This window comes from Hydra vulgaris, chromosome 12 (assembly GCF_038396675.1).
Source record: "Hydra vulgaris chromosome 12, alternate assembly HydraT2T_AEP".
Classification (NCBI taxonomy): Eukaryota; Metazoa; Cnidaria; class Hydrozoa; order Anthoathecata; family Hydridae; genus Hydra; species Hydra vulgaris.
Window position 1 is genome coordinate 19760250 of NC_088931.1, and position 27275 is coordinate 19787524.

Consider the following 27275-nt stretch of genomic DNA (forward strand, 5'->3'; position numbering starts at 1 on the left):
ACATACTTCCGTTAAATGATCAGGTCTGCGATTTATGAAAAAACGAAAAAAATTAAAATTATAATTTTTGTGTTATCATAAAATATAAATGTTCATAGCGAAAAAAACCAGACCGAAGATTCTTTTTTTTTAAAAACAAAAAAAATCTTCTTAAAATCACTATCGCTTGTCCAAATTTTAATAAGATTTTAAATAAATACTTTTTTTGGTGAAATGAGCATTATAGTTTAACAAAATGATCTGTTCTGATCGTTTGTTGGCAATTTTTATTAATCATATGCTCTTTCTTAGTCGGGGTTCTAGTATTTTCTGTGAAAATTGATAGAAATATTGTGTTTTGACAACTATATATAGTTAATATACGTCAGAACTGATTAGTGCTAGGATCAATAGTAAATTAAGGAGCATTTTCTAAAGACTTTTGGTAAATTCATGTTGACGCCGATGAGCGGAATTGATCTAAAGACTCCAAAACGGTGTTTTTTAGATTCACTATTACGGGTAGTAAAAACGTTTTGAAAATTATATTGAAAAAAGAAAAGTTTCTTTAAATCTTAAAAAACCTGAAGCAAAAAATTTTTTTACCATCTAAAGCTCTTGTTTGGACATAATACGCTGATAAAACCATGCTAATTCCAAATAAAAGAATTCGAATAATTCGTAAATCGCCAAAACTACACCGAGTACAATAATTTAATTTATATTTAGTTTATGTAAAAATTTAATTTAATTTATGCGATTTAGTGCAATCGTTTTGTATTTGGTTTATTTTTAATTTTTATTATATTTAAATTTATACGGTGTGGAAATATTTTGTTTTATATCCAGTTTAAATTAACTCTTGAATAATACAGTTTAGTGAAATAACTCTTTTCATACTTAGTTATGAAATTACTCTTTGTATATTTACTTATTTAATACGGTTTAGTGGAATTATGATTTTTTATTTATTTTTATATTTCATTAAATTTAATCTATACGATTTAGTCATGCCCAACGCCAACAACACTTGCTCCCCCCCTACCCCGTAATTTTTATCCCATGGACTTTTTTTTATTTTTTATTTTTTATTAGGTATTTCAAATTATAGAGAACTTTTTTGAAAAATTGACGACTGTGCTTCTCCACTTCGAAGCCCGTGTCGTCGACCCTGTTAGTGCAGTTACTCGTTTACATTTAGTTTACATTTTTAGTTTAATTTACTCTAATGGTTTAGTTCCTCACAGCATTACGTATGATCATGAAAGAACTAATTTGATCTAACACATTTCATGCTCTCTAATAAAGACAAAAGTGACTTTGACTCTTTAATGGTTTACCTGGAAAATATAGAAAATATAAAGAAAAAAGTGTAAAATATATAAATATAGTATATAATAGTCAAACATCAAAACATTAGACTGTTCAACAAAGCCAGTCTTCATTATGTTAGTAAGCTGATTTAGAAACTGAGACGCAGACGCATCCTAAAACGCCTTTGTAAAACTACGGCGTTTTATGATACGTCTATAAAACTCTCGTTGTCTTATTAGTTGTTGCGTAATTTATGGACGACCTTACATATTTATTTAAATTTATTTGCAGAAAAATATGTGAACTTTGGTTATTTAACTCCTTTTACTTTTGTTATTTGGTTATTTAACTCCTTTAACTTTAAATTTCAATATTTAAAGTTGCCCAAATATAGCATTCTGGCACCCCGAATATTATTTTTCAGTAAATAAAATAGAAACAGAATCAATAATTAAATATTAGTTGTACCTATTTCAAGGTTTGGCTTGGCGACTGGACTATTAACACATATCCGAGTTTTGACATAATAATTTTTTTTATAAAAATTTTTTTCATTAGAAAAATAATAAATTGTTATTGTATTATAAAGATCCATTACTATAGAATATTTATTGTTATCGTAGATGGTCATTACAATACTTTTTTTTTCAGATTTTGTAACTGTATTATGAAGGTGAATTGCAATACAATATTTATTGTCATTGTGTTACAGTATTAAACTAGTTGTAAATCACAGGTATTGTTATCGTTTCTGAAAAATTAATACAATAACAATAGTTATTGTAACTGTTGTTGTTTTCATTACCATTACAACAGTCCGAACCCTAAAACAAACAAACAAACAAACAAAAAATTATCAAAAAAAGAGCTTAGTTTTTACAGTTTAAGTATTCAATTTAAGCAAAAAATATTTTTAACCCATTTAATACAATTTTAACCAAAAAGCTTAATCGCGGTTAAAGTTGTTTGTAACTTACAGCGAAGCGTCGCAGTGGGTCACAATAACTTTAACCGCGTTCTGACGCGATTAAAATACTTGTAAGAGCAACACTGAACATGGTTACAACCATATATATATCCGCCGTTACGATACCCCGAACTTGAGTATGCGATAAATAAATAAATAAATTGCTTTAATTAAAATATGCCTTAACTAAAAGATACACATTATCTATTATATAAAAAATTACATATATATATATTTATTTATTAAAAATATGAGTCATCGGGAAACAGTAGTCTATCATCAAGTTAGTGAAGAAACAACTCTATTCTCTACCACTACGAGGACGAGTGTAGTTGATTATGCTACTATTTCAAAAACTAAACATATTTATTCTTATATTACACTAGCAGATATATTTCAAAAAGTAGTTTATACAACAATAATAACCAGTCTGCTGCTATATATTTATTTATATTTAAAACTTGGTTCAAAATATGCTATTGCATGCTATTTTGTTTTCACATGTTTATCATGGTTTACTGCTGCAGCAGTAAATTTTTTAGATGACTATTTATCAAGGAAAATGGGTATAATGATTGGTTTTGGATTTTTCATTAGTGGAGTTGCTATTATATCTGGATTGTCGCACTACATTGTTGATAATAGTACTTTAAGGTATATTGTTTTAATCCCTTTATATTTTATTTGCATTGGAGAGAGTTTGTGCAAAACATTACTAGGTGATTTTGGGCATGAACAGTTGTCTAAAGTTAGATTCACAGAGCAACTAAAGGCATATACAGATAATGTGTATTGGATAGGACATTTAGGTGCAATATTTTTAATAGCATTTTTGCTAGGTATTGCAGAATTTGCCAGTTTTGAAGTAAGTTACGGGCTGTGTTGTGTCTCACTTGCTTTTGGAATGGCTTCTTTTATGATGGGTTGGTCAAAATTTGTTAAACAAGATTCATTGAAAAAATACAGTATAAAGCTTTTATTTTTACTTTTTAAAGAAAGCAGAAAGATAAAGAAAGAGTTATCTCAACGATGCAAGAGGTTTGTTCTATTTTGATTAGTTAAGTTTGTACTAATATATAAAAACATGTTATTAAATCGCAGATAACATTAAAAACTGTTAAATTTAGTTAGTGATATATCAATATGTCAAATATGTTTTATTTAAACAGTGAAATGGTTGATGATTCTACAAGTTTTAAAGGTTCTCCACAACATTGGCTTGACTATGCAAGAACCAAGTTTGGCGGATCATATTCAGATTCAATTGTCCAAGAAGCCAAATCTTTTTTTAAAATGTCGCAAATTTTTATCTCATTTATTCCCTACTGGATTTGTAATGCTCAGGTTGTAGTTTTTGTTAAAATGAACAAAGTTAGCATTTTTGATTGTTGTATAAGTTACACTTTTATATATATACTTAACTTATATATTATAGTTATAAAAAATTAAGTCTTTCCTGTCATAAATGGATATTCAGTGGACTTATTTCTCTTTTTAAATTTGCCTTTCTATATCTTTTTTAAAACTAATTTAACAAGTCTTTGTATTTGTATATTTTTTTTTTCATGAATATGTTTTCCAAAAATTCTTTTATATTCTCTGTACATTCTTTTTTTATTCTTTCTCTTATATACTTTAAATTTTTTTTACCTCGTGATTCTAAAAAAGAAAAAAATAGTTAAGTATTTTTTTTATTAAATCCTAAATTTTCTTTATAAACATTGAGTACATTATTTTTGTACACTAAGACAATCTGTCAACCTGGATATAAAAAGATGCAATGATATATAAAAATTTCAAAATTAATTATCAAATTTGAGGAGATTTTTTTATTGTATGAAACTCTAGACTTACTTTTGTAAAATGTTGGCATTGAATTTCAGCATAAATTTTTTCGTGGTTTATGAGCTATGGTTATTTAAAATTTCTAATTTTCAAATGACCATGTAATGTTGAGATTAATCTTTTTAATGTCATATTTTGTTCATAATGGCTAGCTAAAAAACCTAAAAAATTGTTTGCAAATATAAGAAGTTGATTTTTGATGGATCATTTACAAAATTAGCAATTTAAAGAGTAAGAAATTAATTTATCTATAAATGGTAGGCCTCCTAATTTATACAAATTTACTAAAAACATACAATTCAGTAAGAAGTAATGAACTTCTAAAAATTAGCAGCTATAATAGATTTATAGATGCACTAATAAATACTGTATTAATAGAGTTTTTGATGTACTTTAGTTTGTTTTATATATTACAATAAAATTTATATTTATAAAAACAAGTATGAAAGTATATATAAAAGATGACATTTTGCATAAAACTTGCGTTATCGAAACCCAACAAATATCTTCTTTATATGGCTAAGTAAAATTAGTTGAGGAGACTGCTTTATCAACTTGATAAGGAAAGGATTTTCTTCAGATATTTCCAGAATATTGCCTAAAAACAGTTTTACATTATAAACACAAGCTATGTTAATTCCTGGTTAATAGAAAGTGAGTTTTTTTCTTACGTTTATTCGTTTTGACATCTTTTCACTATTAAAAATGTTTTTTTCTATACTTGATGTTTTTTCTCAATACTTATATAATAGGCAAATAAGAAAATAAATTGCTATTTATTTGTAAAATATTTTATTTCTTTAATAAATTTTGTAATGAGCGAAGAAATTAAATAAAAGAATAATATGGTTACTTTTATAAATGTATTTACCACATTTAATGCCTATATGAAATTGTTTCCTTTATATTATCCAATTCCTATGTTAATACGAATTACTAGAAATAATGAAAGTAACGATTGCTCTGTTTGAAAAAATGTATTTAAAAACTTAAAAAATTTTTAAGTAAGCTCTTAAAAATTTTGTTTAAAAAGTTCAGTAAATTAATAATACACAAGCCCGTAAGCTTTTCAAGCATTCTCAATAAAATTCTTTTTATTCTTCAAATAACAAATAAAAAAACAACTAACAAACGCCAAAGAAAACAAAAACAGTAAAATATTTAGTTATTTTTTTGACAAAATTTTTTCTGTTTAATTTATTTAGATTTTCTATTATGTATAGTATTTGTTTAATTTCTTCAATATATATATATATATATATATATATATATATATATATATATATATATATATATATATACACACACATACATACATACAGACTTCACCAGGAATGGTGGGCTATAGCCCGCACCCAACTTCTCACCCATGGAAATCAGTTTACATGGGTGAAATAAAGCCAATTTTTTGCTAGTTAAAAAACAAAACTATTTCATTCAGGATATGCTAAAAAAATTATGAAAAAAATAATTTTTGAATATTCTGATGTAAAAATAAAAATCGAACAAGTTATTTTAAACAGCTATAACTGTTCCGTATTATTCTGTATTATGTTAAAAGATAAATAATTAGTATGTTAAAAAGCAGGCAAAATATGCATGTGTTGCAAAAGAATTTATATAGTCTGGCTTTTCAGTATTCTTTAGAAATTTGTAAACTTATACAATAAGAACTGCTTGATATTAAAGACAATTTCTTTTTTGTATAATCACGCATTTTGCTTAATTGATTGATAAACTAGTTTGTCATACTTTAAAGTTGTTTAATTAGTGCATATTTCCCTGTATACTTCTGCGTTAACTTCCTGTTATTTTTTTTGAAAAAGGCGGCAATTTATTTAATGTGCTAATATATAATTTGTTGTTAAAAATAGAATATTTCATTTATAATCAACAGACTAATCAATTTTTACTATATGATAATACTATATGATTTCTTCATATTTTATTTTCGTTTTTTATAGTTGCACTATATTTAAATATATTTTACAGCAATAAATCTGATTTATAAAATAATACTGCATTTAATACCCTTCTTTTGGTTCTATTAATAAAAAAATGCAAAAAAGACTTTCTTTTTTTTAATTCATAAAATGTTTTTTTTTTATACATGTCTTTATTATATAAGAAGAATATATTTAAGAAGTATATATACCAGAATCTTAAAAAATCTATTCATACTAAGTCTCTTAGAAATTAAAAATTAGATTACCTGGAATTTTAACTTACATATCACATCAACATATTTTCTCCTTATTTCCGAAAAGAATATAAAATCAATTAAGAGTAAACGAAGGAGTATGATGTAAATTGAACGGAAATGATAGTAATAATTAAAATTTTAGTCTGAACAGTTAAAAAACAGTTGTAAAAGAATAGAACTCTTTGGTTCAAGGTTTATTTAAAAAAAGATTTCAATGTAATTGTCACTATATCTTTATAGCTTAGAGATATCATGGTTAAATTTTTAAAATTTAATTTAATTTACATAGAAAAATGAATCAACTAAAAAAGCGCAATAAAAAATGTTATATTTTATCCCATTATATTATAAAATGCAATATATTAATATTCAAATAGATATTGCAAAATTGCTACGTTCATTGCGAAATTTTTTAAGCAAACGTCAAGATGCTTGAATAAAGAAATGTGATGGTTGCGAAGGTTGTATTTTTGGCATTTTTTTCGTTGCTTGCAAATTATTGGCTTGACTACATCTGGAATAAACTCAACAAAAATCCAATTATATAACTGATAAAACTGGAGAATAAAAGAATAAAGTCTGAATAAAAATCTAGAAACAAAACCAACACAAAAACATAATAACAAAAACTCACTAAGTAGAGCGTGCACTAATAACTCTGAGTGAAAGATAAAAACTGTGTTTAACTTGAAAAACGAAAAACTAATATCTCAAAAGGTCAAAAGGTAAGGTCAAAAACATTCAAAAACTTCGTGACATAATTTATAGACGACCACTATCCAACTATTCGAAGCTTATTAAATCATTTAATAAGTCTTCTTAAATGATTTGTCACTCCTACTTGTCAATAAAGCTATTGTAGAAATTTTTATTTACAAAGAAGAAAAGAAATAAATAAACTTTTATAATACGTCTTCGCAGCCCACGAAGATGGGTTAAGACTGGCTATTTATAGCTTGTGCATTCATTTACTCCTGCTGAAGCCTGCATATATATATATATATATATATATATATATATATATATAAAGGGGTAAACAGATTCTGTTAACCAGCCTCGCATACCTTCTTTATCTTTTAGGCTGGCGTAGATGTATATATAATACATTATTTCGAGTTTAGGATGTTAAATCCTAGATCTTCCTGACTCAATTCATGGGTTTTGCTTGTGTCTCTGTTTTTATGACTAGGCAACTCATTCTACAATCTCCTAATGCTCTAAAACTCAGTTTTATGGTTCTGAGGCCTGCTGTTAGTCAGGTTTCCCAAACTCTGTGGCAGCTCTCAGAGTCGCTGATTCCATCAACAGCTGTAAAATATCAAAGTACTAACAGTGCCATGTTGCGCACAGATGGTGTCCCTGTTTGTACTTTTGGTGTGCATTGTCAAGGTCACATTTCAAGCCCTTTTTTATGGCTTAGGATTTATTAGTAGTAATGAGGCAATTGCTTGGACTATTAAATAGTGTACTGAGTACTATCTGTGCTTTGAGGCGAGTTCTTTAACAAATTTAAAAAAAAAGTACCAAAAAATATAAAATACAAAAAACCAGTGTCATCACCAAGTATTCTAAATCTATCATTCATAAATATTTGTGGTCTTTGAAGTAACTTTTCTTCTTTTGAGTCTTATCTCTTGCAAAGTTCACCAGACCTACTTGTTCTTTGTTTAGTAGACTAATTTGAATTCAGCTGCCTTATCTTGTGATTTTTGTGTTGATGGTTATCTTTCTTTAATTGGTAAAGACTCCAATAGTCACATTCTTAGCCTGGGCATCTATATTTGTAAGAATTCCTCAATTTGTTGGAAAACTAGGTTCGAATCCACAGACTATTCTTTTATGTGCTTTCGTTTGCAAAATGAATTAGTTTGCAAATGAAAAGGAATTATTTCTTTAAAAAGTATTGTAAAACCATTTTACATTTATTCAAAGTCAAATTTAAATATTTAATTTGTAAAATTGTATTCAAATTGTTTAATAAAAAGTTTATTTAACTATCTGGTTTTTTTTTTTACTCAATAAATAAAATTACTTCACAATGTGGTTAACATGTCTTATACATAAATTAATTTAATTTAAATAAATGCTTCATAAACAAAAAACAATATTGAATAAAAATTTAAACAGATAAAAGTTTTGTTTTAGGTAAGTTGCCTAATTGTGTAATTGCTATTTTGTACATAAAGTCACTTCTTAACAAGGCTATCTATCCAACCAGCAGACACAAGTTGTGTTTTAAACATCTAAGATATGTATTTTAAATAAAATGTTTAAAAACATGTCTTGTGACCTCTGGGTAAAACATACTACTTTTAAAAATCCATTCACAGTAGGGACTTTTTAAATAAGTTATTATTTAAAAAAAAATAATAATAATAAGAATGATTTTTTTTTTCTTTTGGAGAAAAATTTTAAATTTGTTTTTTAAATTGCTATTTGTATAGACGAAATTATTGTCAATTTTCCTAATTTTTTTTTTTTTTTTAGGGTTATAGCACATTTATTTTTCAAGCTTTTCACCTCAATACATCATTTGGAAGTTATACATTTGCTGTTTCGTGGATTGCCCTTGTTAATATTATCGCTGTACTTACTTTTGTAAAAATCTTTGAAAAAGTTGTGTTTCCTGCTCTTCGTAGAAATGGTTATAGTTTTCTTACAAAGTGGAGGATTATTGTAGGAATGATGTGTGCTCTATTTTCTATGGTTTTAGGTATTTATATTTTTGATATTATTTGATTTAATTTGTTTCAATATTTGGTATACTGAAAAAGAATAATATTTATAACAGAAAAGTATTGAAAATCAAAAAAAAAAAGGTAAGTAAAACAATAATTAAGTATAAGTCTTTAAACATGTGTTTTAAAGGGATCCCAAACTCCGAACACATGTTGTGTTCATTTTAAAGATAATGTTGAAAAAAAAGGTTTGAACCAAATTTTTTTGATTAAAAATAAATAATAAATGTGTACCAAGAAAAACTGATCTTGTTGTTTTATTCGAAGCTTGCCTTCTCCATTTTACTCACAGTTTTAAGTCTTGAAATTATACGTTGCAATATACACACTTCGGTAATTCCTTTGAAGTGCGTTTAATTCATTAAAGTTATAGTATTTGACATCACAGTAAACTTTTAAAAAATGAAACTCTGGAAAATTTATTTATTTTTATTCATAAATTTTTTCATTATTTGTTTAGTTATTTATTTTCTAATTTTAACATTTAAAAAGGTATTAAAAACCTCAAATATTTTATGCTCGTTTTTTGCTATAAATTGTTATTGCGCTATATTTAATGTTAATAAATGATGAAGTATTTGTTATCTTAATCAAGATTCTGATAAAAAATTGTTTTATATTAATTACGCGTATAAAATTAATTGCAATAGCATTTTTATTTGGTTAAACAATATTTTTTCTGAATTTGTTTTGCATGAAGTTCGGGAAGTCAAACAAAAAAACTTAGTTTAAATAATCATGTCAAAATATATTTAAAAAAATGATTCTAATGATGGGGGTACTAAAGTCTTTTTATAACAAAAGTAGGTAAAAAATAAATAACTAAATAAAAAGTTCAACATTGAACATCTTTTTTTAATTATAATCCAACTGTAAATATTGAAATATTAACTTGAACTAAATTTACTTATTATTTAGAACCACTAAGTAATAAATAAAAATTATGCGATATTGTGTTGTTTTATTCTAAGATCAAAAAAAGCCCTAGGAATATATTTTTTCTCATAGTATGGAAAATATATTAGAGAAAAAACAAAGTTTTCTTGTCTGACATTCCGAACTACTAGAATTTTGCGCGAAAAAGTCAGACGTCACATCTATTGTTTAGTAAAATTTTCATCAGGTGTTTTCACATATTCACAAAGTTTATTTAGCCATGTGAAAATATATTTAATTAAATTTATTTTGAAAAACATGTATTTCGTATTTCATTTTATTTACAAAATTGTAATTATTATGACTAAAGGTTGCGAAAATTGTGCAAAATTGTGTAGCATTATTAAAATATTGGAAAACTTAACTTAATAAAATATTGGGTTTATTAGAAAACTTGTATTTGTCAATTTTGTTAGTTTTTTAATTTTCCATGTTAAGAGACAAATGCCAAATACAACGCATAAATTGGGAAATACCAAATATAATATGTTTTTAAACGCTCGTTACAACATTTAAATTAAATTAGCATAAATGAAAATTTTTTATAATAAAAGAATTTAACAGTTCATCAAATATCTATAATTAATACTGTCAGTTAATGAAATTAATTGTTAATAAATACTTTTTTTCAACGAGAGAACAAAAAACGTTATTGTGTAAAAATTACCAGAGAAGTTAGAAAATAGTTCCGATTGTTTAAATGAAATTAAGTAAGATTCAGAATGCATAATACTGCGCTCTCTAGCACAAAAATGAGAACCCTTATATATAACGTTCTATATAATGTAAAATACTTGTATGAAAATCATAAGATTAGTAAGTGAAGCTTTAATATTTGTTTTAATTTAAAAACAAAAGAAATATAAGTAAGATATATAAATCTAAAATTATTAAGATATCTGTAAAAAATAAGTTGCTCCTATAAAATGAAAATAATTTATTATTTTTACTTTTATATAATACAAATAATACAAATTTTAGAGTAAAATGGAGAAGGTGAGCTTCGACTTAAACAACAAGATTAGTTTTTCTCGGTATGTATTCATTATTTATTTTTAATCAAAAAAAGTTGGTTCGAACCTTTTTTTCAACATTATCTTTAATATGAACACAACATGTGTTGGGAGTTTGGGATCCCTTTTACAGTATTTGGCAAACCCCAAAACAAAACTACCAAATGTCAACTGTATTAATTTCTATTTTTTCTGGTTCAAACAAGTTGTTAATATTAAATCTGGTCCAAACAAAATAATTTTGTTATTTTGTTAACTTTATTATTAACTATTATTTTGTTGTTCAACAAAATAATAGTTGCTAAAATCAAAAGTAAAATTCAAAAGATTTCATAAATTTTTATTATGTTGATTTTAAATTATGTAGTTGTAAAAGTTCCTAAAGTTTTTATTATTATATAAGTATCAGCAGAAGTGGGACTTAATCTGCTACTGCGCAACTCCGCTTCATGCAGACTTTCCATGGTAACAATGAGTTGCAAAAGCACTTTCACTAAAAAAATTTGGTAGCGGTCTGAGGTCGCTACCTAAAAAATTTCTAAACCGCTACTCTGCAACCATTTAAATTTAGAAATACCATTTGAAATTGTTTAATTTACAGACCTTTTCATTTACTGAAGATGAAGGGGAAGGAATCTTCCAAAATATAAAAATTTTTCTGTGTTATCAAAATAATCTCAGATGTGTGCAATTTGATTAAAATTTTTTGAAAAAGTAACATGTGATTCCAAAAAATCTGGACAAACTTCCCGCCATTTTTTCTCCGCGTAAATTTATCAATTTTGATTGGCTTGCACGCCATTTTGTAGAGAATTAAATTCTCTACAAAACTTATTAATTTTATACTGAGCAACAAATTTGAAATGATGAAAAAAGTTACTTCGAAACAAGAAAGAAAGCAAGTGTATGAGTTTATTGAAATTAACCCAGAACTTTCGAAAAACGCACTTGTAAAACATTTTATGATGGAAAGTACTCCAAGATCTACGCTCTACAATATTCTAAAATGAAAAGACAACAACATATTACCCCAACGACACGTTGGAAGTGGTAGGAACACAGTTAAGATGACAAAAAAGAAGATCAAACAATTGGAAAAAAAAATCGACCATCAACATGGAATCAGTCAACGTTCTCTTGCTAAAAAATTCAATGTCAATCAATCATACATATGCAAAACGATAAAGCAGAAGACAATCATTCATTATCATAAAAAAATTAAGGCTCCAAAAAGAACTCCTGAACAACAATCTCTTGTTCGTCCGAAGTGCTCTAAATTGGTTGAAATTTTTCGAAAAAAACAGGTAATCATTGGCGATTAATCATATTTTGGATTAAGTAATTGTAATATTTTAGGAAAGTGGATTTTATTCATCAGATGTTACTACGACACCAAATGATGTTAAATTAAAAAGAAAATCAAAATTTGAACAAAAATTATTGGTTTGGGTTGCAATTTCTTCAAAGGGATTGTCAAAGCATTATGTTGCACCTTCTGGTCAAGCTGTCAATGAAAATGTGTACATAGACATGTGTTTGAGATCATGTTTGCTCCCATTTATAGAGACTGTTCATAAAGATGATGAAATAGTTTTTTGGCCTGACCTTGCATCATTTCACTACTCAAAAAAAGTTCAAGAATTTTTGAGGTCCAAAAATGTCGAATATGTGCCCAGAAGTCAAAATATTGCAAATGTACCAGAATTGTGACCTATTGAAGATTTTTGGAATGAAATCAAGAGAGCAGTATATGCTAATTGTTGGGAAGCTAAAAATTTGATCCATCTGAGGAATCGTATCAACTACTGCTTCAAACATGTCGACATTGAGCGCGTACATCGACTTGGTAAGGAGAGTTTTACAAGAGTTGATACAGTTCGCAGACAAGGAATGGAAAATTTGTAATTTTTTGTAATATTACTCTATGAACATTGCTCTTTTTGAAACATCGTTCAAAACTTAAAAAATAAGTCATCTTTCTAAAAATATTTTAGAATTTAATTTGTCTAGATTTTTTGGAATCACATGTTAACATATGTTCTTTATATTTAATGTTTGGAGCTGGATGTATTAACTTAATTATTTAAACAGGAGAGTTTGTAGAAGCAATTTATTTCAAAAACTGTTAAGTGATAACTGTTTCTAGTTTCAGAATATTTTGCAAATTTGTAGTCAATTAAAATTTAGTATTTAAACTAGGTTTTTTTAATCCTCAAGTTGATGCATCAACAGACAATGGTTTCAACTATGTTAGTCTCTTCAACCAGTTTGGTTTAGTCAAGTAGGAAAAGCAGAGAGTCCCAAGCTGGTTAACTCTCCAGATAGCAAGGATATAATAGTCCCGCACTGGTCCTGTGTAGGCTGTTGCGCTGGACCAACTGCAGCTGCCAACATTGGAAAGCTCTGTTTTGCTCTGAAGATTTTTCATGGACCAGCCGTGGCTAGCCAGTGATGATGGAACAATGAATAGCCACTTCAGGACAAGAAATGGCAGAACAACGATTAGTCATTGCTAATTTGTACTATCATGATATCTTCATTGGTAACTAACTGGGTTATGCATGATATTGTTCTTTGATTTTCATTGGACAATCCTATTTGAAGCCCATATAATTTCTTTTTAGACTCCGTTTTTTTAATTATTTGTTTTTTTAAGTTTTTTTAGCAGAATCGGTTGTAATATTTTGTATGGGGGTATTTTTCATTAGTTTAAGGACAATTTATTAGGCTAAGTGTTACTAAGAGAACATGACATCTAGCCATAGTTACCTAGACTAAGAATTAAGATCCTTGTTTATAACTTTGTGAACTAAAATCTAATCAAAATCACAATGAAAATTTACAATTATAACAAAGTGTAAAATACTTACAGTTATTTTTATTAAAACATGTGGAACTTGGATTATTATGGACCAAAACTCCGTTTCCAATTTCATGTCTTAGATAAATTTTATATGTGGTACCAAATGACATCAAGGCAGACCTGAGTTGGCGACACTAGGGATCACCAGTTTGAAATTCAGCTATCATTCTTTAAAACACCTATCAATCAGTACATCATTTTTATATTTTTTGTTGTATATAAATTTAACAATCAGTATTTTCTTTGTTTACATTTCTAAGAGCGATATTTCCATTCTTTTGTTAAATTGCCATAAATATAGCACAGTGGACGATGCAATAGTTAGAGTAAAAAGATACATGTTTAGGGACATTTTTTAAGTCAAAAACACTAAAAAATGATCACTTTATATCATTCCATATGGGTATCAAAAACTCAAGCGTTAGTGCAGGGGATTTGAAAGCCTGGACGAGTTACTAATTACAATATTATTTGATAATGTAGATTGAAATATTCTAATGGATAGTTTATTCAGCATGATGCAGAATTTCATAAGTTATGTAATAATAAATTCAGCGATATAAAATTAGAAAGGGCTGATAAACAAGTACTACTAAACCAATTAGACTACAAGAAGAAAGATGATGGTGTCGAACATAATTTTTGTGTAATGAATCACCTACCAATTAATAGGGCTTCTTTAAGAACAGCTTGTAAAACCATTTCAAATAATATAAATATGTAAGAAAGTGCGCCACTATCCTTGAAGATAGTACTTAGATGTAGTATGGTGATCTGATAGCCCCAGATGCTACAAATCACTCTACTTGTCTGCTAAATCACTATAGAAGATCTAGATAGAAAGAAGTTCGATAAAATGTCTTACGGTAATTCTGACAAACAAATTGATGCCCAGGTTCTTGCTGAATTGAAACAGTATATGATACAAGAAACAAAGGATAATGATAACAGCGTCTTTAAATTGGCTTTTAGCTTAGTTTTAAATGTCTTTTAAATTGTTTGACCTTGCTCAACTATAAAAAGATCAGTGAACTTGGTGGAAGCATTTCAGAAAGGATTCATACAACAAAATTAAAGCAGAGATTGTTGGCACATGTAGAAAATCTAAAGGAATTTAGTTATATAAAGTTTTCCTACTTTACATTTGACAAAAATGTCGGAAATGAAAAAAATTATGAAGACAAATCTTTCATTTTATCTGACAGCTAAAATCTTGCGGTAAAATCTTGCTAATCTTGCTATCTAAGATATTCTTGCTAATCTCGCTAAGATATTCTAATGATTATTTTTTACAAGATTGCTAAAGAGAATTTGTACCTGCTTCTTTCATTTGTTGACACTGTTTTACAAATGAACACAAGTAATGAATGTAGTCGAAGTTTAAAAAAAGCAACTTTAGCAATAACTCAATTGATAATTCACAATAGAGTGAAATGTGGTTGTCAAAATCAACAAAAAAAACCAAGATTCAAAAAAGACAAAAATCTGGAGAAATTTTCAAAGCAATTTATGTAAGCATAATAATACATACAAAAACTTGCAAATATATAAACTTTATAAACTCGGAATATCAATGTCTTATAACAGGTTTATGGAATTATCAACACAAATGGCTAATAGAGTTTAGAACTAGAGAGAATAGAACTACTTTGCAGTAACTGCTGCTTTGAATAAAACCTTTTTTTTTTATTTATTTCAGATGATTGTATCACGTTGCAGATGAGAAATACAAGGGAAAATAATAGAATGCAGCTCCAACATAGCTTTTCCAGCATTCAATGCATCACAATTTGATAAAGGTTAAACATCTGTCATTACTTTTGATCAGCCATTGTATTTCTTAGCTAACCTGGTACAGTGAAATTGTAAAGAAGACTACAGAGAAAAAGTTTTTGTCATTATGATGGGGCCACTTCATACCAAAATAGAGGCGCTCAAAGCAATTTTTTTTAAATATCTTTACTACCAGCAAGGCTGCAAGCAATCACTATGAGAGTTGGAAGTTACTGGAAGAGAAAAGATGACAATTATAAAGCAAGATAATGATTAACAGATAACTTTAAAGATTGCAAATTATAGGAATCAGGAAAATAATTTAAAGGAAGCGAATTCCAAAGAACTGATGTTCAAGGAAAAAACTAGAGGAATAAGAATTTTTGGAGCACTTAAAAACAGTAAAAGGATGAGACCTAATTGAATGACGAGTAACACAAGAAGGAATTTTAGTAGATATAACAAGAGATGCTAGCTTTTCAGAGTAGTGCCCATTATAGTATTTATAGAAAATGAAAGAGAAGCAACATTACGACAATGTGACAGTGGTTAAAGGTTGACTGTAGAGAAGGTCCAAATATCTTTACAATGCGTTTTTGCACCTTGTTTTAAAGAGAAAATGCATCATTTAAAGATCCCCTCCAGATATGCAACAGTATTCCAAACAAGGATGGATTTGAGATTTGTAGAGATAAAGAACAGAATCCTGAGTAAGAAAGTGGCGAGCAAGATGAAAAGATGCAACCTTAGCAGATACTAATTTTGCAATAGATTTGATATATGGTTTCCAAGAAAGATCAGAAGTAAGAATTAATCCTAGATACATAGGGTAGATGGCTCATCAAGCACACTATTGATCATAAATATAAGGAGATCTAAATTGTTGCAATAACAATTATCTGAAAAAAATTTATCTGAATGAAAATTTATCTAAGTTTGATCTGAGTGAAAGCTCACCAGCTACTGAGAGCCCATGCTGTAGCAGAAGTGAAACAGGAATAAATTGTAGTATCATCACCAAACAATGGCACCTTGGATGTGAAAATTTCAGGGAGATCATTAATGTAAATTAAATAAAGCATAGGGCCAAGGATAGAATCTTGTCAAACCCCTGAAGTTACAGGAAATGAAGAGTGCTGTCCATTGAGAACAACTTTAATACTACAATTGGTAAGGAAGGATTCAATAATCTTCAAGATGTTACCTGACACACTGTAAGAAGAGAGCTTATGAAGACCAGCATGCCAAACTTTATCAAAGAGCTTTAGAAATGTCAAGAGCCTTATTACCATTAACAAATCAGCAGTAGAATGAGAAGATTGAAAACTGTATTGTTGATCAGAAAGTAAGTTGTTAGATTCAAGATGAGAGGTTAAGTGGTTGTTAATTAAAGACTCAAAAACCTTGCTTATAATAGGTAAAAGACTAATGGAACAGTAGTTAAATGAGTCAGATCACTCTCTAGAACTTTTGTAAATAGGGGTAACAGATGCTGCTTTTCAGCAGGCTGGAAAACAAGACTCTGATAAGCACTTGTTAAATAGTTTTGAAAGTAAAGATGACAGCTCCGTAGAACACTCCTGCAAGACTTTAACAGGTCTGTTATCCGGGCCACAAGCTGCAGAAGAGTCTAAGCAGGAAACCACATTAGATACAGTGGCTGGAGCGATATGATATGTCAAGTAATAGATCAACAATTTTGTCAGCTATATCAGGTAGAATGTGATAAGTGGATCCAAGAGATAAAATTGATGAAAAGTTCTTAGCAAACAATTCAGCTTTGTTTTTAGGTGAGGTAGTAAAATCTGAACCACAGATTTGCCCTTATTATAGTCACTGTTAAAGAAAACAATAGAAACTGAGCACTGACTAGAATCAGAATCAAGTCGAGCAGAAAAAGTAAATGATTCCGATTGTCTGGAAAGTGAGTTGGAAAGTTGACTATTTATGTTAGAGGTTGAGAAAGCCAAAAGTTGTGGGCCTTAACAATTTCAGAGTCACTGACACTAGAACCAAGCCATTCAGTGTGATAAGCATTCAAGTTTCCAACAACAAAGATATTGGCTGATGGATAAAGGGAAAGGACTTGGCTAATTTGATCAGAAATAACATCAAAAAGAGTGTAGTCTTGAGATAAAGGAGAGCAATATAGAACAAAGAGATAGGTGATAGAGTGAACTGGTGTTAAACGAAAGCACATAAGTTAATAGTCCATGGATTCAAACCTACAAATATATAAATTCTTATGAGTGTAAATCCCCAGGCCAAGCATGTGACTATTGGAGTCTTTATGAATTAAAGTGAGATAACCATCAACACTAAGATCACAAGATGAGACAGCTGAACTCAAATTTGTCTCACAAAGAGCAAGTAGGTCTGCAAGAGATAAGACTCAACAGAAGAAAAGTTACTTCAAAGACCTCAAATATTAATGAATGATAGATTTAGAAAACTTGGTGATGATGATGGTTTTTTGTGTTTTATAGTTTTTGATACTTAAGTAATTTTTTAAATTGGTTAAAGAACTTGACTTAAAGCACATATAGTACTCAGTACACTATCTATTAACAAACCCGAAGCCGTAATAAAGCGCTCCAAATGTGGCCTCAACAATCCATACCAAAGGTATGAATAGGGACACCATACATGCACAACATAGCACTGTTAGTACTCTGATATTTTACAGCTGATGATGGAAACAGTCTCTCTGAGAGCTACCACATAGTTCAGGAAACTGACTACCAGTTGGTCTCAGAACCATAAAACTGAGTTTAAGAGCTATACCCTCATTAGGAGATAGTAGAATGAGTTGCCTAGTTATAAAAACAGAGACCTAAGCAAAACCCATGCAATGAGTCAAGAAGATCCAGCATTCAACATCCTAAATTGGAAATAATGTATTATAAATACATCTACGCCAGCCAAATAGATGAAGAAAAGGTGCAAAGTTCATCAACAGATAAAATCTGTTTACCCCTTAATTTTTTTCTTAGGAGGTCTTCTACAAGATAGCAGCCAAATGCATTTAATGTCTGCCCAAGATGAGTATTTTTATCAAGATGTTATCTCTAGCCTTTGCTCAACCAAGTGCCCAAGACAGGGGAAGTCAAGTCATAATTAGCATCTCCTAGCTTTTGCCTAAAAAAAAATCTTACAAAGGCAGCAGGACATGATACAGGTTGTATTGGGTTACATAGTGAATTATAAAATATACATTTTTTTTATTACCAATATTATTTGTTGGCAAATGTCTAAAGTCTTCTCTGTTTGTAACTTTCTGTAAAGATTAGTTTGATGAGTGCGATTTTAAAACTTAATTTTTAATTTTCTATTTCAACTATAATAAAAACAGCAAAAAGAACAACCTATTATGTAATGAAATAATTTGTGTGTGAAAATTACTTTTAAATAAAGAACAACTTATGTACAACTTTATTTTAAATTAGAGTTTGGTTGATAAAAGTGGTAAATAAGGTTAATTTCATTGAGATTTTTGGGACAAAAAATATTCCACCGTTTTTTCCAAATTAGAATAAAGGAGTTTAAGGAGTCTACATTCAATCCATAGTAATGAGCAGCTCAAGCGCAGTGGTAGGCGCTTTTGCCTCAGAAGCTAGAGATCCATGGTTCAACACTACCTCTGGGTAAGTTATATATCATTGGTAAGGAAGGAGGCGTGAACTTCCCTTCAAATGCTCTTCCGTGGTGCTCTGTGATAAGACTGTAAGGACTTCTTGGGGCACCTAAAATAAATAAATAAAAATCCAATAAAACAAAACAATCTACCACTTTTTACTTATGTTAATACAAGAAGAAGTTAAAAAATTCAAATCTGTGCTCAAAAATAAATTGGTTATTATTTTTACAACTGTACATTTCCTGTCAAATCGTTTTTTGCTTATGAAAACTACAACTTTCCACCGTCACTTTTAAAAGATGGACTGCTACGCAGTTGAATCAGAACTTCTAACTTCTTTCAATGATTTGCACTGTCCACACAAAGATAAACCCTTTTAATGATTGATTGATGATGGAGCTATTGTATAGCAGTTGGTGGTTCATAAAGCAGTTTTTGAATGTACTGAATATATTTTTCTAATCTTAGGTTCAGGGCTTTTTCATAAGTTAAATTTTTGCAAAATATTTATGGATATGGTTTGGTAATGGCAAGAACCAACGCTTTATTTCACAGCATGATCTTTTAAAATGTTGACCCAAAACAGCAATTTTTACCTTTATTTCATGCAATGACAGGCTGTGAACAAGTTTCATTTTTTGTTGGTAGGAGAAAAAAAATTTTCCAGAAAACTTGAACAAAGTTTAAAGATCTCTTTAACGCATTGCAATTGATTTTTAATTGTCTCTCAAAGGATGACATCAGTATTTTCCACTTAATTGAAAGATTTTTTGTGCTATTATATGACCTTACAAGTTCTTACACTACTGTAAATGAATGCAGAAAAGACTTATTTTTAAAAAAGGACATTTACCTGATGCCATACCCCCTACAAAAGATGCTATACAACAGCACATCTCCAGAGCTGTTTACCAGTCTTTGTTTTGCTGGGCACCATCATTATATAATAAGTCATCATTGCCTAATAAATGTGAGTGGAATTGGAATATGGAAGATAATATTTACGATGTTGTTTGGACAAAAGCTTCCAAAATGTGCAGTGAACTACAGGATGTGTTCCAAAATAGAGAAAGGCTGTAGAGGTTTTTTTAAATGTGTAAAAGCATTACTTCCATATACCACACTTTGCAAATGTTGTGGTGATTGAGTGTTTAATTCATAATTTACCAAAAGTTTTAAATAACAGGTTTCAAAAGTTTATGTAAAATTTCAGGGGGTAACTTTTGACATATATAACATTCTGTTTTTAATATTTATTAAAAATTAAAATTCAATATTTTACTATTATTTAAAAAAATATTTATTAAATTTTTATTATAGTTAAACTATTTGTGTCATAAAAACATGCAAGTATAATTCAAAGATATGATTTGGTACAAAAATATAATTTCCATATTATCAACATGTTGACCAGGTTTCATATTTTGAAATTGCTGCTACTGACATGATCCAGTTACCATGGAGACAGATAGAACCATTTTGGAAGTGGGTCTGAGACTTAAAATGAATATTTCCATATTATCAACACGTTGACCAAGTTTCATATTTTCACTTTTATAGTGTTGTTACTTTTGTAGTCATAAGTTTATTGTTTTGTTTTGTTTAGTGATGTGTCGGGTACCTGGTTTGGACCTGATAATTTGTTTTCCTGGAGACCAGGAATAGGCCATTTTGTTGCAGTACCTGGCACCGGTATTTTAAAAGAAATTTTTAATAAATATTAACTTTGAGTGCTGTAAATATTTGTTTAGGTGGTACTTTAAATTGTTAAAATATTATTAATGGAATTGCTTTTAGTTTAAACTTCAACCAATAAACTTCTTGATATAAGTTTAAGAGTGTTATAAAGTTGATAACCACAAAGCTCTATTTACTCAATATAGACGTGTCTCACTTTTTAATTTAATTTTTTTTTTTGCAATTCTTTGTCCCTTTTTTAATTTTCCATATCATAATTTTTGATTAATTAGCGTATATTGGCAATTATATAGTGATAAATTACAATAAAATATATATTATATATAATATCACAATTATAAAACAAAAATTAGTTAGCCGGACCAGTATTTTCGAAGTTGATAGAGTTAATTTTAATTTTAAAGCTCTTGATATTTTTGGCATTAACGATGTGAAACAGCAAGTTGTTCTAAATATTAACAACCCTGGGGAGTAAAAATATTTATGGACATCAAGTTTACACTTTAGTTTGCATAATTTAAATTTGTGACCTTGAGTGCAAATATAGTTGTTTATTCATAAGAAACTTTATATATATTTAGGCAAACTTAATTAGTGCAAATTAATCAGCATTATTTTGTGAGAACAATTCAGCGCTAGAGGTTTCACAAACTTTTATTGCAACTTTTTAAAATGGACCCAATACCAGGTACCAGGACTTGTACCTGGTATATTCTTCTGGGTACCCAGAATCAGAGATTTAGCAGAAACTGGTTCCAGCACATCTCTAGTTTTGTTTTTATATCTTTATTGCTAACAAATTTAAGTTAATTTGCCCCATGGAAACAAAGTGCACAGTTTTGCATAAACTTAAATTTTGAAGGCCAGATATTTTTCCAGATATCGCAATTTGTGATCACTTAATTCACTCTTGATATATTAAAAAAGATTATAATAACATTAAAAAAAAAAAATTAATAACATTAAAAAAAAAAAAATGCTTTGTTTAATAAGTTATGAGTAGAAGATATTTTTTTTATAACCTATTTGTCTCCAAATTATTTATCTCCAAATTATTTATCTCCAAAGGTTTTCTACTCTACTTTTTTATAACCTATTTATCTCCAAAGGTTTTCTACTCTACTTTTTTATAACCTCTTTATCTTCAAAGGTTTTCTACTCTACTTTTTTATAACCTCTTTATCTCCAAAGTTTTTCTAATCTACTTTTTTATAACCTATTTATCTCCAAAGTTTTTCTAATCTACTTTTTTATAACCTATTTATCTCCATAGGTTTTCTACTTTACTATTTCTATTTTACTATTTCTTTTTTTTTTTTAAATCTTCTGTTTTTAAATTCAGTTCATTAAAAAATTTTGCTTCAATTTCAAAAATCATTCTGAGCATATTTTATTATTATGTACATTTTGTTAAATAGATTTTTCATAATTTGTATGAACAATCAATAAACAATGAATAATATAAAAGATAAAAAAGTAGCAATCTCAATCTGTAAAAATATTTGAATAAAAATTGTGATAATGTATTTCCAAGTAATGATTCTAATATTAGTAAATTTGCTCTGATAGCTGGACCATCATCTCAAGTTAGAACAAGTTCTTTGGCATCTTTTAGTTTTATAAGTTTGCCAAAACCTTGTAAGCAATTTTGATGTCATCAAAACAATATCAGTTCAATATTATTAAAAATTTAGCAATATTTAGAGAAGCTAACAGTCTTCAAATCCAACACAAAAAACGTGTTGTTTTAGATCAAGTATTTAATTTTTTGAATTAAAGTTGCCATTACTAAAAAAGTCTTTACAGACCCAAAGGAAACTTAAACCTTAAACTTAAAGGAAAATTAAAAATAGGTTTAAGTAATAATAAAAATATTTAATGATTGAAAATAAAGGCGAGGCAGAAAATGGCTTTACAATCATAATCCTGTTTTGTAGCTTGATTAATTTTGCTTAAATTAATAGATTGTGATTTTATACTAGGATGTTAAGTGATCGAATTATATCAACAATATTAAGCAGTGATTGGTGTTCTATAATTAATCCAAGAAACAAGAAATCAGTTCAGAAAAAATTGCCTACAGGATTTTGCTAATTTATTTCTAGATCAATTAAAAGAATAATTTCCTAGTTTGGTTTTAACTGGTCAAAAGTTAGAAATAAAATATGTGAGAAGTGAAAAAGCTAAAAAGCTTGTACAAATATATACACAGTATCAAAAATAGATAGTTGGTTTTAATAATTATTCCTTCAATTTCATCTTGAATTGAATGAAAATTCATTCAATAAGATTTTTATAAAATCTTATTATGAATGTTCATTCAATAAGATTTTTTAAGATAGTTAGATATCACTGTAAAAAATTTTTATTAAAAATTTTGTGTTTGAATTGAAGTTTTCCCTTAATAGCTAGCTACTATAAAATGCTTTCAGATTGTTGGTTATAATAATTTATAAAATTATAAATTTTTTTTCAAAAACCGAATAAAACCCAGATTGGCTGGGTTTTATTGGTTTTTTTTAGGCAGGTTTTATTGGGCAGGTTTTTTAATGCCAACAATATTAACTTTCAAATGTATGTTTTGCATTGTGTGTTTATATTATTAGTGATATTTTTATACAACTTGAAAAATTATTATCTTATTAACTCTAAAGTAATAATTTTTATAAGTAATAATTTTTAATTTAATACTTAATTTTTTTATTTTTATTTTAATATTTATCTTTATTTAAGTATATATATACTTTTTTCTATTTTGATATTTATTTTATTTTAACATTTTTTTTATTTTAAAATTTTTTTTATTTTTCAAAATTAATATTTTTTTATTTCTTAAATATATATATTTTTTTTCTTTTGTCTTCAAATTGCTTCTTTTTCTTCTATCCAATAAAGTATCAAATAAGTTTTTGGGTATATTCTTTGAATTAAGATATAGTTATAAGTTAAACATTATCCTGGCTAGTATGAATCATAGAAAATTTCGAATTGAAAGTATTCTTCTGATAGTTTAATTTATCATATAAATCTTAATGTTATTATTTACTATGTAAAACCATGGTAACCATATTACCATGTAAATAGCAACATTAGGAATTATATTAATAGGTTTGTATTTACAATTAAAATGTTTTTATGTTTTGGTTTAAATATAGCATGCATAATCATCAACTATTTTTTTGCACCTGAACATAATAGATCATCAATCGATTCTATCCTTGATTTTATTATTTACATACACACACACACATATATGTATGTATATATATATATATATATATATATATATATATATATATATATATATATATATATATATATATATCGATATAATCTTCAGAAAAAAGAAAAGTATTTCTTTAACAAAAAGAAAGAAAAAGTTTCTTTTTTGCTGTAATAAATATCCTTTATACATAGATTGCACAATGTGTTTTTGGACCACTTTTATAGACAAGGTCCATTTCATTAGAAGAACCAGCCCAAATATTATAGCAGTATTTCATACAAGGGCAAACAAAAGATTTATAGAAATAGAGAATGTAATCAGGAGTAAGAGTATGACTAACATGTTATAGAGAGACAACCTTAGCAGATGCTAACTTTGGGATGCATTGAATATATGGTTAATTGTTTGCAGTAAATAACTGAGTTTTTCTTGGGTTTAAATTCAGAAGCCACTGCAAGTTGTTTTAAGTGATCAAAGAGTTGAATCATTAGCAGATAAAGTCGCTGTGATAAGATTATCTGGAAGATCAATAACATTGATGGGTAAAAACAGACTAGCATGCCAGACTTTATCGAAAGTTTTGGTATATCATAAGCAATAGTTCTTGCCTCACCACTTTCATGGCTTTATCATCCATTTAATGTATGATAACTTTCTGTTATAAAAGTTAAAAAGCCAGCAGCAGAACAAGGATTGAAATCTGTATTGTATATATGTATCTATATAATACTGTATCTATATAATACTGAGAGTAATTTGTTAGACTTAGGATGAGATAAAAGTTCATTAATTAAAGGTTAGATCTTTGCTAATTGTACTTTCTTATTGGGCAATAATTTAATGCAAGCACTAGCTTGCTCCTCATCTGTTTCCCATATGATTTAGGGAAGTCCAAGCAGCTTTTCTCTAGCTCCAGTAACTATGATTGTAATTCTATTCTCCTTTACATTAGTTTAGACAATATCCGGTAAGAGTTTTTCATCCCAGTGCAGCAGAAGTTGCACCTGGGTTAAATATGCTTTTTAGTCCTTGGATACTTTGAATTTGGATGTAGCCATTTCAAAGCAAGAGATAGTGCTGCAAGTTACTGATATGATATCCAGATTATGTCCAAGGGCTTCAGCACCAGTAGCTATTTAAAAAAAGCTTGTTGATGACCTATGCTACGGGCCAAGTGTTATTCTTTTCAGATTTGATTGAGGTTAACCTTGAAAAAACACAACTTCATTAATATATAGCTGAAAAAACACAACTTCATTATCATATATAGGTGAAGCACTAGAAAAAAGTCCTGATAGAAGGTTTAAATAGCTTATTGGTTTTTCCTGGCATCTTTAGCATTCCTTTCTTTTGGTTTTAAATTTTTTTCTGCTTATTTTATTTTTCGAGATTTTTGTTGGGCCGAATTCTTATCCATATCTCCTTAACTAAAACTGAAGAGGTCTTTTTGTCAGAATACTAAAGATGCTTCCTCATTGTGCATAATCTAATGCATCTGATCTTGCAACATTAAAAAATTAATGTAAATAATTTTTGAAAATTTTCTCTTTTATTTTATACCTCTTAAAATTTTGTTTGCAACTTTTTTTTATGACTTGATTTTATGGCCGCATATCTGAATAGTGTAGTCGGTATTCTTGCTATTTACGAGCAGGTAATATGTTAGTGTTGCCACTTAAATCGATCGTTACTTTTCTTCCTTCTAATAATAGATGTTTGTCAACTCTCATTGGTTTAAAATCTGGAGCATTCCAAATATTTGAAAAAATGAATAATTAAGTCAATTATAATAAATTATAATAATTTTATATATGTGTGTGTGTGTGTGTGTGTGTGTGTGTGTGTGTGTGTGTGTGTGTGTGTGTGTGTGTGTGTGTGTATTATATTTGATATATATTATATTTTATATGATTAAAATATTTTAGTTTGTTGACCTGAAAAAAATATTTATGAGAAATTTATCATTTAAAATAATTATTTATTTATCATTAAAAATAATTAAGTAGGAGCGTCGCAACTTATCATTCAATAATATTACTTTTAGCTGGCACACTGCAACTCATAATGCAACATTATGCTCAGAAAGAAGGAACTAAGTTCCATGTTATCGGTAAAGCAAACATTTCTTATGTTTCACACGTACACATTTTATGGGCTGTGCCCCAGTTTATATTTCTTGGTATTAGTGAAATGCTTGTTGGATTGACAGGTATTATATATTTTAATGCTAATCTTAAATCTTTTTTTAAAAAATTTTTTAAATGTTTTTGTCACTAAATTTTATTTTTTTAAATTATTTTAAAATGATTTGTACATTAAATTCTTCTAGAACCATAGGTTCTTTATAATATTCTAAAATCTTTAGTATTTCTTTATAGTATATTTAGTTTATATGCAGATCTTAACAAATTTCAGATCCTTATACATTATTGTGTATTATTATATATTGTGTGTAACACGTTACATTAGTAATGAATTACTTTTATTTATATATGTTGTCAAAATTTCATTGCAAAAATACATCTGTGCGCATGAAAAAAAAAAAGAAGATAAGTTGAGTTGATATTAAATATAACCTTTTGGGAATTATTGTTTTTAAATTATTTTTTTTTAAGGCTTAGGTTTGGCGTGCAAGCTATGTCCTGATAAATTTCAAAAGACGATAACAAGCGTATACTACCTCATGGTTGCCATAGGTCATGTTTTAACTTTGTTGGTTATTTGCACTGGCTATTTTACATCTGAAAATTATTTTGAAGGGTTCAGTGCAGTGATTTATTTTTACTCTTTAGCTGGCGTAGCACTAATCGCAATAATCCTTTTTACGGTAATATTGTCTTACCAAGAATCTATGACATTTGTGGTTCACGACTCTGCGTCGCCAAATACAAAATCTTCAGATACAGTATCTTCTATTTTATAAATTTATTATGAGTTTTCTTGAGGAAAAAAAAAGTGTTTTTTTTTTGTATTTATTCTTTCGTTTTGTTTTAATTTTTCTTTGCTTTCCTAATCAAAATATCTTATGGATCTTTTTGACAAGTGGAAGATTGCCTGTTGGAACCCAAGTCATAAAATGCCAA

The 27275-nt window shown here is 28.0% G+C and overlaps 1 protein-coding gene across 1 annotated transcript; it reads left to right on the forward strand.

Annotated features, from left to right (window-relative positions):
* The first annotated feature begins 2377 nt into the window (after positions 1-2377).
* LOC100211818 (solute carrier family 15 member 4) lies at positions 2378-27167 on the forward strand. The gene is made up of 5 exons (XM_065812473.1): positions 2378-3298; positions 3430-3604; positions 8796-9021; positions 26237-26401; positions 26808-27167. Exons 1-5 carry the CDS (start codon positions 2511-2513, stop codon positions 27113-27115), a joined length of 1662 nt encoding a protein of 553 aa, XP_065668545.1. The 5' UTR covers positions 2378-2510; the 3' UTR covers positions 27116-27167.
* Positions 27168-27275: the final 108 nt, after the last annotated feature.

Excerpts from the sequence above, each read along its gene's own strand:
- LOC100211818 (XM_065812473.1), top strand. The coding sequence starts at position 2,511 with ATGAGTCATCGGGAAACAGTAGTCTATCATCAAGTTAGTGAAGAAACA. Across the intron at positions 9,022-26,236 it reads TCTATTTTCTATGGTTTTAG|CTGGCACACTGCAACTCATA; the intron begins GTATTTATATTT and ends TATTACTTTTAG. Across the intron at positions 26,402-26,807 it reads AATGCTTGTTGGATTGACAG|GCTTAGGTTTGGCGTGCAAG; the intron begins GTATTATATATT and ends TTTTTTTTTAAG.